The following is a 14,495-nucleotide window of genomic DNA, read 5'->3' as shown; positions in this document are numbered from 1 at the left end:
CCACAGGTTACATACACAGTGTGCCAACCACCACAACTTAAGTTATCCACCTGTGTCTGTCTTCCTCAGTGGAGCCCTTGAGCGTGACCCTGCAGGCGCCGGAGGACCCACTGAGCTACGGAAGGGGATATGAACTGGTATGTGAGGTGAAGGGGTCGCGGCCCCCTCCCACAATCACCTGGTGGAAGGGTACCACCCGTGTCCAGGGCGCCAGAGAAACGGTAAGTGAATACCTTAACCAACGGGACCATTTATTGAAAAAAAAACAGATGCGCAGTGCAGTGGTTAATCAAATATTTATGTTACTTATAAATTTTTGGAAGAGATTTAGGAATACGATACGGGCCTAAAATGATATAGACAGATTAACTGTGGTATTTAACTGTATTATTCACTCAATTTGGGACATCAGGTACCTCTTTTTAACTGTCTGAGTGGGAAGTAATGTTTACAATGTCGCCAGAGTGACTGTTGGCATTAGACAGGGACGCAGCCCATTGGACAGACTGCTCCTGTCTACTGTACTTGACAGCTGCTCTGTTGTCCAGAACGGGACAGATCACATATTTCTTATACTGAGGACTTAACTTAAATATATAGCTCTACATATATATGCCCTGTACGTGATTAACTATGCCCTGTACGTGATTAACTATGCCCTGTACGTGGTTAACTATGCCCTGTACGTGGTTAACTATGACCTGTACGTGGTTAACTATGCCCTGTACGTGGTTAACTATGACCTGTACGTGGTTAACTATGCCCTGTACGTGGTTAACTATGCCCTGTACGTGGTTAACTATGCCCTGTACGTGGTTAACTATGACCTGTACGTGGTTAACTATGACCTGTACATAGTTAACTATGACCTGTACATAGTTAACTATGCCCTGTACGCAAATAACCATTGCAAGTACGCACTAACTATTTCACGTATGTGTCTATGACTCACACGTTCCTAACAATGACCAAAAGATAAGATTGTTGTATTAGTTCGTCAAACATACAGATAATACAGCGGCTGTATTTTGTGGTTAAAGAACCTAAACTCGTGTAGTTTTTCCGTTCCTCTGAATTAGTAACATTTTAAATTAGATTTATTCTCTTATTATTTTTATATTAATTTTATTATCTTATTATTTTTAAATTAAAGAACTAATTTAAAAATTAAAAAAATAATCTGTGTGTCGTGTGTATACCCATACAACCCTATACTGTTGGTTGTGTATAGGGCTATACTATCTTATACTGAAGGATGTTTTATATGGGGGATATACATCCTTATACTGAATGATGTTGTGTATATATAGGGCCAAACAACTTGACTATACGGCCATTGTGTATATTAGGTCTTACCAAGTGTTCTGTAGTTGGTTGTACATTCATACAACCATATATTGTAGGGTGTATACTCTCATACAACCTTGTATTGTAGTGTGTATACAATCATACAACCTTGTATTGTAGTGTGTGTACACCCATACAACGTTGTATTGTAGTGTGTATACAATCATACAACATTGTATTGTAGAGTGTATACAATCATACAACATTGTATTGTAGTATGTATACACTCATACAACCTTATTGTAGTGTGTATACACGCATAGAACCTTGTATTGTAGTGTGTATACACGCATACAACCTTGTATTGTGGTATGTATACACCCATACAACCTCATATTGTGGTATGTATACACGTATACAACCTCATATTGTGGTATGTATACACCCATACAACCTCATATTGTGGTATGTATACACCCATACAACCTCATATTGTGGTATGTATACACCCATACAACCTCATATTGTGGTATGTATACACCCATACAACCTCATATTGTGGTATGTATACACCCATACAACCTCATACTGTGGTATGTATACACCCATACAACCTCATATTGTGGTATGTATACACGTATACAACCATTCTCATCTCACTCATCATAGCTTCTAATCTCATCCTCACGTTCACTCATTCATATTACTCATCTTCGATTCCCCATCTTCATGGTCAACGTTCATATATAGGACGATCGTCGCCTTGACGTCAGATGAACGTCGTCTTAACGTCAGATGAACGTCAGATGAGCCTCATCTTAACGTCAGATGAACGTCAGATGAACGTCAGATGAACGTCAGATGAACGTCAGATGAACGTCATCTTAACGTCAGATGAACGTCAGATGAACGTGACATGAACGTCATCATAATTAACGTCAGATGAACGTCATCTTAACGTCAGTTTAGCGTGAGATGAACGTCAGGTGAACGTCATGTTAAACTAAACGTGTCTTCCTACTGCTCTCAGACGACGAGTGACGGGAACGTAACGACGTCGACGTTGGAGCTGACGCCGACGCCGCCAGACGACGGGACGACGGTGACGTGTCGGGCGGAGAATCCGGCGACGGACGCCGTGCTGGAGCAGTCCCTGGCCCTCGTCGTCTACTGTGAGTCACCCACAACAATCTGCTTGATCCTTGTTGAACAATGACCCAATACCTAGCTTAACCTGACCTAGCTTAACACATCTATACACTGCATGTGTGTCGGGGAGCCGGTCGGCCGAGCGGACAGCACGCTGGACTTGTGATCCTGTGGTCCTGGGGTTCGATCCCAGGCGCCGGCGAGAAACAATGGGCAGAGTTTCTTTCACCCTATGCCCCTGTTACCTAGCAGTAAAATAGGTACCTGGGTGTTAGTCAGCTGTCACGGGCTGCTTCCTGGGGGTGGAGGCCTGGTCGAGGACCGGGCCGCGGGGACACTAAAAAAAAAAAAAGCCCCGAAATCATCTCAAGATAACCTCAAGATAAGATAACACAAGGTAACTAAACTCATTTACTTGACAAATTAGAAACGATAAAAAATCTATCTACTCAGTGTAATTATATATTTTTACCAAACTAATTCTAACTTATGAAACGACATAGACATTACGTCTCTCGGGGCAATATTATATATATTAAAATATATATTCTGATTTTATATTTACATTTTTAGTTGATTTAAATAAGTAGGTTTTTAATTACATTTTATTCAACTAAAAACACTTTATTTTTTGATGAATTACAAAAAATAAATTTATACATTAATTAATTCATGATGCAAACGGGAGACTAAATATTATTGCAACGGTTGAGGCTGAGACAGAGACCTGTTTACCAGGAAGAGAGATAATGGTCTTTGACGGGGTGGGGGGGGGGGGAGTTGGCCAGCCTCTCAGAGCCTTGACGTGTGTGTGTATGTCTTGACCCACTCCTGCAGGTGTGTGTGTATGTCTTGACCCACTCCTGCTGGTGTGTGTGTGTCTTGACCCACTCCTGCAGGTGTGTGTGTATGTCTTGATCCACTCCTGCAGGTGTGTATGTCTTGACCCACTCCTGCAGGTGTGTGTGTAAGTCTTGACCCACTCCTGCAGGTGTGTGTGTATGTCTTGACCCACTCCTGCAGGTGTGTGTATGTCTTGACCCACTCCTGCAGGTGTGTGTATGTCTTGACCCACTCCTGCAGGTGTGTGTGTGTATGTCTTGACCCACTCCTGCAGGTGTGTGTGTATGTCTTGACCCACTCCTGCAGGTGTGTGTATGTCTTGACCCACTCCTGCAGGTGTGTGTGTGTATGTCTTGACCCACTCCTGCAGGTGTGTGTATGTCTTGACCCACTCCTGCAGGTGTGTGTGTGTATGTCTTGACCCACTCCTGCAGGTGTGTGTATGTCTTGACCCACTCCTGCAGGTGTGTGTGTGTATGTCTTGACCCACTCCTGCAGGTGTGTGTATGTCTTGACTCACTCCTGCAGGTGTGTGTGTATGTCTTGACCCACTCCTCCAGACGTGTGTGTGTGTATACTGACGTGTACTGACACGCACACAGACACACACACATGGAGACACAGACACGCACACAGACACACACACATGGAGACACAGACACGCACACAGACACAGACACACAGACACGCACACACACAGCCCAGTAGGCTCAGGAACCTGTACACCAGTTGTTTGACAGTTGAGAGGCGGGACCAAAGAGCCAGAGCTCAACCCCCATCAGTACAACCAGGTGTGTACAGAGAAGCGACGGTCCCTGGACAAGTTACTACAACAAACACAATATAGAGTTATTGTCCCAATTTGATTTGAAAGTCATATCTTATAATCAGTCAAGTTTGATGAATTAATCCCTAGGAGCATACACACAGTCAGATCTATTAAAACTACAGCATACCTGACAACTGAGTGGACAGCGCTTCGGATTCGTAGTCCTGAGGTTCCGGGTTCGATCCCCGGTGGAGGCAGAAACAAATAGGCAAAATGTTTCTTCCATGCTGATGCCCCTGTTACCTAGCAGTAAAATAGGTACCTGGGTGTTAGTCAGCTGTCACGGGCTGCTTGCTTCCTGGGGGTGGAGGCCTGGTCGAGGACCGGGCCGCGGGGACACTAAAGCCCCGTAATCATCTCTCAAGATAACCTCAAGATCCCCACGCATGAACCACTACATAGAGATATGATATACTTATATACTGTTATATCTCAGTTATACTCAGCCTCCTGTGAGTATACTCACGCACAACCACTATGAATGATTCCCTGGAAAGTATATATGTTCTCAAGTTTACAGGTGTGTAATTTGGTTCATGTCAAGATGCAACTAGAGTCATATGTCTTTATTTTCGTCAAGGAAGGCTGCATCTGGTGCAGCCCTTCTGTTGATCACGTGACATTGTGTGACCAATGGGAGGAGTTCCAAGATGGTATGCGTCATCGAGGCTGCCTGTGATTGGTCCAAGGCAAGTCTCTTGCCTGTTGCCATCACGGTCTCAGGGAGTTTGACCGCGTTGCTCGGCCAATTTTGAACCTTCGACTATCTGAAGCTTTGTATGCAAGACCGACCCACTTCTAAGATGACGGCGTCGACAGGGAGAAGATTTTGATGCGAGTTGCAGGAGGAGAACCTTGCAACAGCTTGGTGAATCCTCTTGAGAGTTGAGAGACATTATCGTTGGGGGCTGTTGTGGTCCTCTGTTAACAGCGAGTCAGGTTGAGCGTGAGGACTCAACATCAACTATTAACAGTGTAGTGCCAAGACTCACGCCAAGACTCACGCCAAGACTCATGTCAAGACTCACACCAAGACTCACATCAAGACTCACATCAAGACTCACGCCAAGACTCACGCCAAGACTCACGCCAAGACTCAAACACTATCGCAGGCGATGAGTCACAATAACGTGGCTAAAGTATGTTGACCAGACCACACACTAGAAGGTGAAGGGACGACGATGTTTCGGTCCGTCCTGGACCATTCTCAAGTTGATTGTCACAATCGACTTGAGAATGGTCCAGGACGGACCGAAACGTCGTCGTCCCTTCACCTTCTAGTGTGTGGTCTGGTCAACAGTCTCAAACAGTACCGTTTGTGCTAATCAACATTTGTGTTGGAGATTGGAGTCCAACATTGATCTTGACAGAAGACAGACACATGAAACTGGACATTAACTACTCATCAAGAGTAATTGCCTCATTGTTACAAGTGTCTTGGAGTCAAGTAGTAACTCAACCTTCATTAGTGTGAGGTGAGGAAAGAATTAATAAACATTGGACAGGTGAATGAGCTTATCAGAGTAGACTTGATTGTAGACTTGATAGAGTAAATTCCCTACCACTGAACCGTGGATATAAACATTTCATTTACCTGGGCAGTAGGGGGACTCGAACCCCCGACCCTACAAGTGAGAGACAGAGCTCTATCCACCATGCTATGAACAGCCTTAACAAGGAAAGAGTCCAGAAGCAACTAACCGCAGCCCACCTGAAATTGTGGACTTTTCCTACATATGTGACGCGATTGTGCATCACTAATTCCTTTGTGCTGTAGGAATTCCAGTGTTGTGTTGTGCTGTGCTGTGCTGTGCTGTGCTGTGCTGTGTTGTGCTGTGCTGTGCTGTGCTGTGTTGTGCTGTGCTGTGCTGTGCTGTGTTGTGCTGTGCTGTGCTGTGCTGTGTTGTGCTGTGCTGTGCTGTGCTGTGTTGTGCTGTGCTGTGCTGTGCTGTGTTGTGCTGTGCTGTGCTGTGTTGTGCTGTGCTGTGCTGTGCTGTGCTGAGCTGTGTTGTGCTGTGCTGTGCTGTGCTATGATGTGCTGTGCTGTGCTGTGTTGTGCTGTGCTGTGCTGTGCTGTGCTGTGCTGTGTTGTGCTGTGCTGTGTTGTGCTGTGCTGTGTTGTGCTGTGCTGTGCTGTGCTATGATGTGCTGTGCTGTGCTGTGCTATGATGTGCTGTGCTGTGCTATGATGTGCTGTGCTGTGCTGTGTTGTGCTGTGCTGTGCTGTGCTGTGCTGTGCTGTGCTGTGTTGTGCTGTGCTGTGCTGTGCTGTGCTGTGCTGTGTTGTGCTGTGCTGTGCTGTGTTGTGCTGTGCTGTGTTGTGCTGTGCTGTGTTGTGCTGTGCTGTGCTGTGCTGTGCTGTGCTGTGCTGTGCTGTGCTGTGTTGTGCTGTGTTGTGCTGTGCTGTGCTGTGCTGTGCTGTGTTGTGCTGTGCTGTGTTGTGCTGTGCTGTGTTGTGCTGTGCTGTGCTGTGCTATGATGTGCTGTGCTGTGCTGTGTTGTGCTGTGCTGTGTTGTGCTGTGCTGTGTTGTGCTGTGCTGTGCTATGATGTGCTGTGCTGTGTTGTGCTGTGCTGTGCTGTGCTGTGCAGTGCTGTGTTGTGCTGTGCTGTGTTGTGCTGTGCTGTGCTGTGTTGTGCTGTGCTGTGCTGTGTTGTGCTGTGCTGTGCTGTGTTGTACTGTGCTGTGCTGTGCTGTGTTGTACTGTGCTGTGCTGTGTTGTGCTGTGCTGTGCTGTGCTATGCTGTGTTGTGCTGTGCTGTGTTGTACTGTGCTGTGCTGTGTTGTGCTGTGCTGTGTTGTGCTGTGTTGTGCTGTGCTGTGTTGTGCTGTGCTGTGCAGTGCTGTGCTGTGCTGTGTTGTGCTGTGCTGTGTTGTACTGTGCTGTGCTGTGCTGTGTTGTGCTGTGTTGTGCTGTGCTGTGTTGTGCTGTGTTGTGCTGTGTTGTGCTGTGCTGTGCTGTGCTGTGTTGTGCTGTGTTGTGCTGTGTTGTGCTGTGCTGTGTTGTGCTGTGCTGTGCTGTGCTGTGCTGTGCTATGCTGTGTTGTGCTGTGCTGTGTTGTACTGTGCTGTGTTGTGCTGTGTTGTGCTGTGCTGTGTTGTGCTATGTTGTGCTGTGCTGTGTTGTGCTGTGCTGTGCTGTGCTGTGTTGTGCTGTGCTGTGTTGTGCTGTGCTGTGCTGTGCTGTGCTGTGCTGTGTTGTGCTGTGCTGTGCTGTGCTGTGCTATGATGTGCTGTGCTGTGCTGTGTTGTGCTGTGCTGTGCTGTGCTATGATGTGCTGTGCTGTGTTGTGCTGTGCTGTGCTATGATGTGCTGTGCTGTGCTATGATGTGCTGTGCTGTGCTGTGCTGTGCTATGATGTGCTGTGCTATGATGTGCTGTGCTGTGCTGTGCTATGATGTGCTGTGACGTGCTGTGCTGTGCTATGATGTGCTGTGCTGTGCTGTGCTGTGCTATGATGTGCTGTGCTGTGCTGTGCTATGATGTGCTGTGCTGTGCTGTGCTGTGCTATGATGTGCTGTGCTGTGCTGTGCTGTGCTGTGCTATGATGTGCTGTGCTGTGCTGTGCTATGATGTGCTGTGCTGTGCTGTGCTGTGCTATGATGTGCTGTGCTGTGCTGTGCTGTGCTATGATGTGCTGTGCTGTGCTGTGTTGTGCTGTGCTGTGCTGTGCTGTGCTATGATATGCTGTGCTGTGATGTGCTGTGCTGTGCTATGATGTGCTGTGCTGTGCTGTGCTGTGCTGTGCTATGATGTGCTGTGCTGTGCTGTGCTGTGCTATGATGTGCTGTGCTGTGCTGTGCTGTGCTATGATGTGCTGTGCTGTGTTGTGCTGTGCTGTGCTGTGCTGTGCTATGATGTGCTGTGCTGTGCTGTGCTGTGCTGTGCTGTGCTATGATGTGCTGTGCTGTGCTGTGTTGTGCTATGATGTGCTGTGCTGTGCTGTGCTATGATGTGCTGTGCTGTGTTGTGCTGTGCTGTGCTGTGCTGTGCTATGATGTGCTGTGCTGTGCTATGATGTGCTGTGCTGTGCTGTGCTGTGCTGTGCTATGATGTGCTGTGCTGTGCTGTGTTGTGCTATGATGTGCTGTGCTGTGCTGTGCTGTGCTGTGCTATGATGTGCTGTGCTGTGCTATGATGTGCTGTGCTGTGCTGTGCTGTGCTGTGCTGTGCTATGATGTGCTGTGCTGTGCTGTGCTGTGCTATGATGTGCTGTGCTGTGCTGTGCTGTGCTGTGCTGTGCTGTGCTGTGCTGTGCTGTCAGAGAACATCTAAAATTCCATCAGAAACAACTTAGAAGTTCCTAAGTTGTTTCACCTGGAAAATTAAACTAAAATTTACTGCAGCTGAAGCAGCAAGATGTGTCTGCTGCAACAAGCAGCAACAAGCAGCAGCAACAGCAGCAGCAACAAGCAGCAACAGAAGCAGCAACAACAGCAGCAACAGCAACAACAACAACAACAACAGCTGCTGGAATTGAACAGAAATCCTCACAATTAATTCAATTAATCAGCTTTGTGGAGGGAAGCCACCGAAGGTCATGAAGACTTTAATTGAACTAATCACGCTTGTTGTGTGAGGCTGAGGCTTGGGTGTCCGTGGCTTGGGTGTCCGTGGCTTGGGTGTCCGTGGCTTGGGTGTCCGTGGCTTGGGTGTCCGTGGCTTGGGTGTCCGTGGCTTGGGTGTCCGTGGCTTGGGTGTCCGTGGCTTGGGTGTCCGTGGCTTGGGTGTCCGTGGCTTGGGTGTCCGTGGCTTGGGTGTCCGTGGCTTGGGTGTCCGTGGCTTGGGTGTCCTTGGCTTGGGTGTCCGTGGCTTGGGTGTCCGTGGCTTGGGTGTCCGTGGCTTGGGTGGCAGTGGCTTGGGTGTCCGTGGCTTGGGTGCCCGTGGCTTGGGTGCCCGTGGCTTGGGTGCCCGTGGCTTGGGTGTCCGTGGCTTGGGTGCCCGTGGCTTGGGTGCCCGTGGCTTGGGTGCCCGTGGCTTGGGTGCCCCTGGCGTCCTGGTTCCACACTCGCCTCGCCAGGCAACTCCGCCTGGCTTCGAGACCCGGCCGAGGATAATCAATTGGGCCTCGAATCTCAGCTGTCCACCCAGCAGTAACTGACCATATGGTTGTAAAGCAACTTGTGGGTGGTGCTACAGGGGGGAAAAGCTAGCAGAGTGGGCTAAACAAGAGCTTAGGGAAGGACACGCTGAATCCCAGGGTTGCAATTCTTTTGACCTTGTCGTGGTCTAGTTGTCTAAGGCGTGTAGTTGAGAACACCCTGAATACAGGTTCGAATCTTTCGTGACGGCTCCTTTGGAAATTCTCAAGATCACTATGAGATGGATTTTCTTCCCAGCCTAAGCTCTGGAGCACGGAAGATCACGCATGATAGCAAGATTGGTCAATTTATCACCATTTCTGATCGGAAACTTGCCAAGTCTGAGGCCGGATTGACGCTCCCATCACCACGGAAGCAAACATCAACTACAGATTGATGTTTGCATCAATCTGACACCAGAATGATGAGTTTGGGTAGTGAGGAGGCTTGGTAAACCCAAGTTCCTCTCGTGGTAGCCAATGAGAGTATAACTCGTGTTTACATCTAGTTACATGTAACAAATCCAACACATCAAACTGGTGCTGCTAGGCTCCTTCAACCGGCGGCCACACACACACACACGCCAAATGGGAAACTATTAAATTATCTTGATAGTAGAGAGAGAAGACATAGAGAGGTGTGCAGAGGAGCCGGGGAACCAGGGCACAGTGAGAAGGGAAAACAAAGACACAGAAGGCTGTTGTTGTTTTAAATTAAGCCACTCAAAACGAACTGTCCATGTAGCACGGGCTATGGCGAGCCCGTAAAAACCAGAGAGATAGACAGACAGAGACAAGTAGAAACAGAGATGGGGAGAGAAAGAAGGAGAAGGACGACATGAGAAAAGAGAGGTGATAATGAAAGAGAGATGAGAGTGAGAGAGACTAGGAGAGAGAAGAGGTGGAGAGACTAGGAGAGAGAAGAGGCGGAGAGACCCGGGCCACGCCGGGTCTCCTCCCTCCATAGTACAATATCAAACGAAAAACTATTTTCATTGATACCTAAATATTAAAATATAGTTACAGGTTTCTTAATGAATCTTAGCACACCTAAAATATATGTACTAGGATCCAGGTTCACGAAGCAGTTACGCAAGCACTTACGAACCTGTACATCTTTTCTCAATCTTTGGTGGCTTTGTTTACAATTAGTAAACAGTTAATGAGCTCCGAAGCACCAGGAGGCTGTTTATAACAGTAACAACAGTTGATTGGCAAGTTTTCATGCTTGTAAACTGTTTAATAAATGTAACCAAAGCCGTCAAAGATTGAGGAAAGATGTACACGTTCGTAAGTGCTTGCGTAACTACTTCGTGAATCTGGGCCCCAGAATACCAACGTTCCAATGGTTGGGAAATTTTCCCAATATTCTCGACGATTAAGGAATTTAATTAGGACTTGTCAAAGTCCCTAATTGCCACTTAAGCACCAATTACCAGCAATTGTCTCACTATAAAAGATGTGATCACTGCAGCTGGACAATCTTTAACACGAACCAAGAATATTGTGTATTGGTATCATTAGATATCAAGTTGGTGTGAATTAATATACCACTCAGTGAAACCATTGACGTGTATGATATCTTTTCTCAGCTTTAGTCAAGTTTGTGGTTCAAACGGGGACCAGATTCTGGCATTTATCATTTTCGTATATAACATTTTATTTATATTTAACTGTAGGGGGCATTTTCAGGAATATTATGGGGGGGGAGGGGAGATGAAACAATCATCACTAATGACGTGTATCATCAACTTCAGCCAATTGAAGAATGAAGCCAATTGACTCAATTCCATCTCTCACATTCTATACTGATAACACCTCTCTAATTATTCTCACAGTGTTCCATTGTCCAGACATAACAGCTTTTAATTCACTTATGAGAAGCATAAAATAATATTGTCCGACATATTCTTAACGATATATCAAAGAATATATCTGAAGCCTTTATCTAACAATGCAACAATTTTCAGTTTAGGGCCAAACTTTGACCAGAACTTTTCCACTTTGTTCAAGTTGCTACTTTTCGGTTTTTCTTTATGTATTTAATTTGTATGAAACAGCAGTGATGGGGTGTATAACGACCACTACAGCAGTGATGGGGTGTATAACGACCACTACAGCAGCAGTGATGGGGTGTGTAACGACCACTACAGCAGTGATGGGGAGTATAACGACCACTACAGCAGTGATGGGGTGTATAACGACCACTACAGCAGTGATGGGGTGTATAACGACCACTACAGCAGTGATGGGGAGTATAACGACCACTACAGCAGTGATGGGGTGTATAACGACCACTACAGCAGTGATGGGGTGTATAACGACCACTACAGCAGTGATGGGGTGTATAACGACCACTACAGCAGTGATGGGGTGTATAACGACCACTACAGCAGTGATGGGGAGTATAACGACCACTACAGCAGTGATGGGGAGTATAACGACCACTACAGCAGTGATGGGGTGTATAACGACCACTACAGCAGTGATGGGGTGTATAACGACCACTACAGCAGTGATGGGGTGTGTAACGACCACTACAGCAGTGATGGGGTGTATAACGACCACTACAGCAGTGATGGGGTGTGTAACGACCACTACAGCAGTGATGGGGGTGTATAACGACCACTACAGCAGTGATGGGGTGTGTAACGACCACTACAGCAGTGATGGGGTGTATAACGACCACTATAGCAGTGATGGAGTGTGTAACGACCACTACAGCAGTGATGGGGTGTATAACGACCACTACAGCAGTGATGGGGTGTGTAACGACCACTACAGCAGTGATGGGGTGTGTAACGACCACTACAGCAGTGATGGGGTGTGTAACGACCACTACAGCAGTGATGGGGTGTATAACGACCACTACAGCAGTGATGGGGTGTATAACGACCACTACAGCAGTGATGGGGTGTGTAACGACCACTACAGCAGTGATGGGGTGTGTAACGACCACTACAGCAGTGATGGGGTGTGTAACGACCACTACAGCAGTGATGGGGTCTATAGCGACCACTACAGCAGTGATGGGGTGTATAACGACCACCACAGCAGTGATGGGGTGTATAACGACCACCACAGCAGTGATGGGGTGTGTAACGACCACTACAGCAGTGATGGGGTGTATAACGGCCACTACAGCAGTGATGGGGTGTATAACGACCACTACAGCAGCAGTGATGGGGTGTATAACGACCACTACAGCAGTGATGGGGTGTATAACCACCACTACAGCAGTGATGGGGAGTATAACCACCACTACAGCAGTGATGGGGAGTATAACGACCACCACAGCAGCAGTGATGGGGTGTGTAACGACCACCACATCAGTGATGGGGTGTATAACGACCACTACAGCAGTGATGGGGTGTGTAACGACCACTACAGCAGTGATGGGGTGTGTAACGACCACTACAGCAGTGATGGGGTGTGTAACGACCACTACAGCAGTGATGGAGTGTGTAACGACCACTACAGCAGTGATGGGGAGTATAACCACCACTACAGCAGTGATGGGGAGTATAACGACCACCACAGCAGCAGTGATGGGGAGTATAACCACCACTACAGCAGTGATGGGGAGTATAACCACCACTACAGCAGTGATGGGGAGTATAACCACCACTACAGCAGTGATGGGGAGTATAACGACCACCACAGCAGCAGTGATGGGGAGTATAACCACCACTACAGCAGTGATGGGGAGTATAACCACCACTACAGCAGTGATGGGGAGTATAACCACCACTACAGCAGTGATGGGGAGTATAACCACCACTACAGCAGTGATGGGGAGTATAACCACCACTACAGCAGTGATGGGGAGTATAACCACCACTACAGCAGTGATGGGGTGTGTAACGACCACTACAGCAGTGATGGGGGTGTATAACGACCACTACAGCAGTGATGGGGTGTGTAACGACCACTACAGCAGTGATGGGGTGTATAACGACCACTACAGCAGCAGTGATGGGGTGTGTAACGACCACTACAGCAGTGATGGGGTGTATAACCACCACTACAGCAGTGATGGGGTGTATAACGACCACTACAGCAGTGATGGGGTGTGTAACGACCACTACAGCAGTGATGGGGGTGTATAACGACCACTACAGCAGTGATGGGGTGTATAACGACCACTACAGCAGTGATGGGGTGTGTAACGACCACTACAGCAGTGATGGGGTGTATAACGACCACTACAGCAGCAGTGATGGGGTGTATAACGACCACTACAGCAGCAGTGATGGGGTGTATAACGACCACTACAGCAGTGATGGGGTGTATAATGACCACTACAGCAGCAGTGATGGGGTGTATAACGACCACTACAGCAGCAGTGATGGGGTGTATAACGACCACTACAGCAGTGATGGGGTGTATAACGACCACTACAGCAGTGATGGGGTGTATAACGACCACTACAGCAGTGATGGGGTGTGTAACGACCACTACAGCAGTGATGGGGTGTATAACGACCACTACAGCAGTGATGGGGTGTATAACGACCACTACAGCAGTGATGGGGTGTATAACGACCACTACAGCAGTGATGAGGTGTGTAACGACCACTACAGCAGTGATGGGGTGTATAACGACCACTACAGCAGTGATGGGGTGTATAACGACCACTACAGCAGTGATGGGGTGTATAACGACCACTACAGCAGTGATGAGGTGTGTAACGACCACTACAGCAGTGATGGGGTGTATAACGACCACTACAGCAGTGATGGGGTGTATAACGACCACTACAGCAGTGATGGGGTGTATAACGACCACTACAGCAGTGATGGGGTGTATAACGACCACTACAGCAGTGATGGGGTGTATAACGACCACTACAGCAGTGATGGGGTGTGTAACGACCACTACAGCAGTGATGGGGTGTATAACGACCACTACAGCAGCAGTGATGGGGTGTATAACGACCACTACAGCAGTGATGGGGTGTATAACGACCACTACAGCAGTGATGGGGTGTATAACGACCACTACAGCAGTGATGGGGTGTGTAACGACCACTACAGCAGTGATGGGGTGTGTAACGACCACTACAGCAGTGATGGGGTGTATAACGACCACTACAGCAGTGATGGGGTGTGTAACGACCACTACAGCAGTGATGGGGTATATAACGACCACCACAGCAGTGATGGGGTGTATAACGACCACTACAGCAGTGATGAGGTGTGTAACGACCACTACAGCAGTGATGGGGTGTATAACGACCACTACATCAGTGATGGGGTGTGTAACGACCACTACAGCAGTGATGAGGTGTATAAAGACCACTACAG

The 14,495-nt window shown here is 47.7% G+C and overlaps 2 protein-coding genes across 2 annotated transcripts in view; both read left to right on the top strand.

Annotated features, from left to right (window-relative positions):
• Positions 1 to 11,797: 11,797 nt before the first annotated feature.
• LOC138352464 (probable serine/threonine-protein kinase clkA) lies at positions 11,798 to 13,084 on the top strand. Its single transcript, XM_069304960.1, has one exon. It carries the CDS (start codon positions 11,798 to 11,800, stop codon positions 13,082 to 13,084), a length of 1,287 nt encoding a protein of 428 aa, XP_069161061.1.
• Positions 13,085 to 13,284: 200 nt separating this feature from the next.
• The window catches only part of LOC138352463 (probable serine/threonine-protein kinase clkA), a 1,881-nt gene continuing 670 nt past the window's right edge, over positions 13,285 to 14,495 (top strand). The window contains exon 1 of the mRNA XM_069304959.1: positions 13,285 to 14,495. This exon is cut by the window's right edge and continues 670 nt beyond it. Within this exon, the coding sequence (XP_069161060.1) occupies positions 13,285 to 14,495 (1,211 nt within the window).

The sequence above is a fragment of the Procambarus clarkii genome, chromosome 53 (genome assembly GCF_040958095.1).
Source record: "Procambarus clarkii isolate CNS0578487 chromosome 53, FALCON_Pclarkii_2.0, whole genome shotgun sequence".
NCBI classification, from domain to species: Eukaryota; Metazoa; Arthropoda; class Malacostraca; order Decapoda; family Cambaridae; genus Procambarus; species Procambarus clarkii.
Note: the sequence above shows the minus strand (reverse complement) of the source record. Positions and strands in the feature narration are given on the sequence as shown.

What these genes read in the sequence shown, in the direction of transcription:
- LOC138352464 (XM_069304960.1), top strand. Translation starts at nt 11,798, where the DNA reads ATGGGGGTGTATAACGACCACTACAGCAGTGATGGGGTGTGTAACGAC.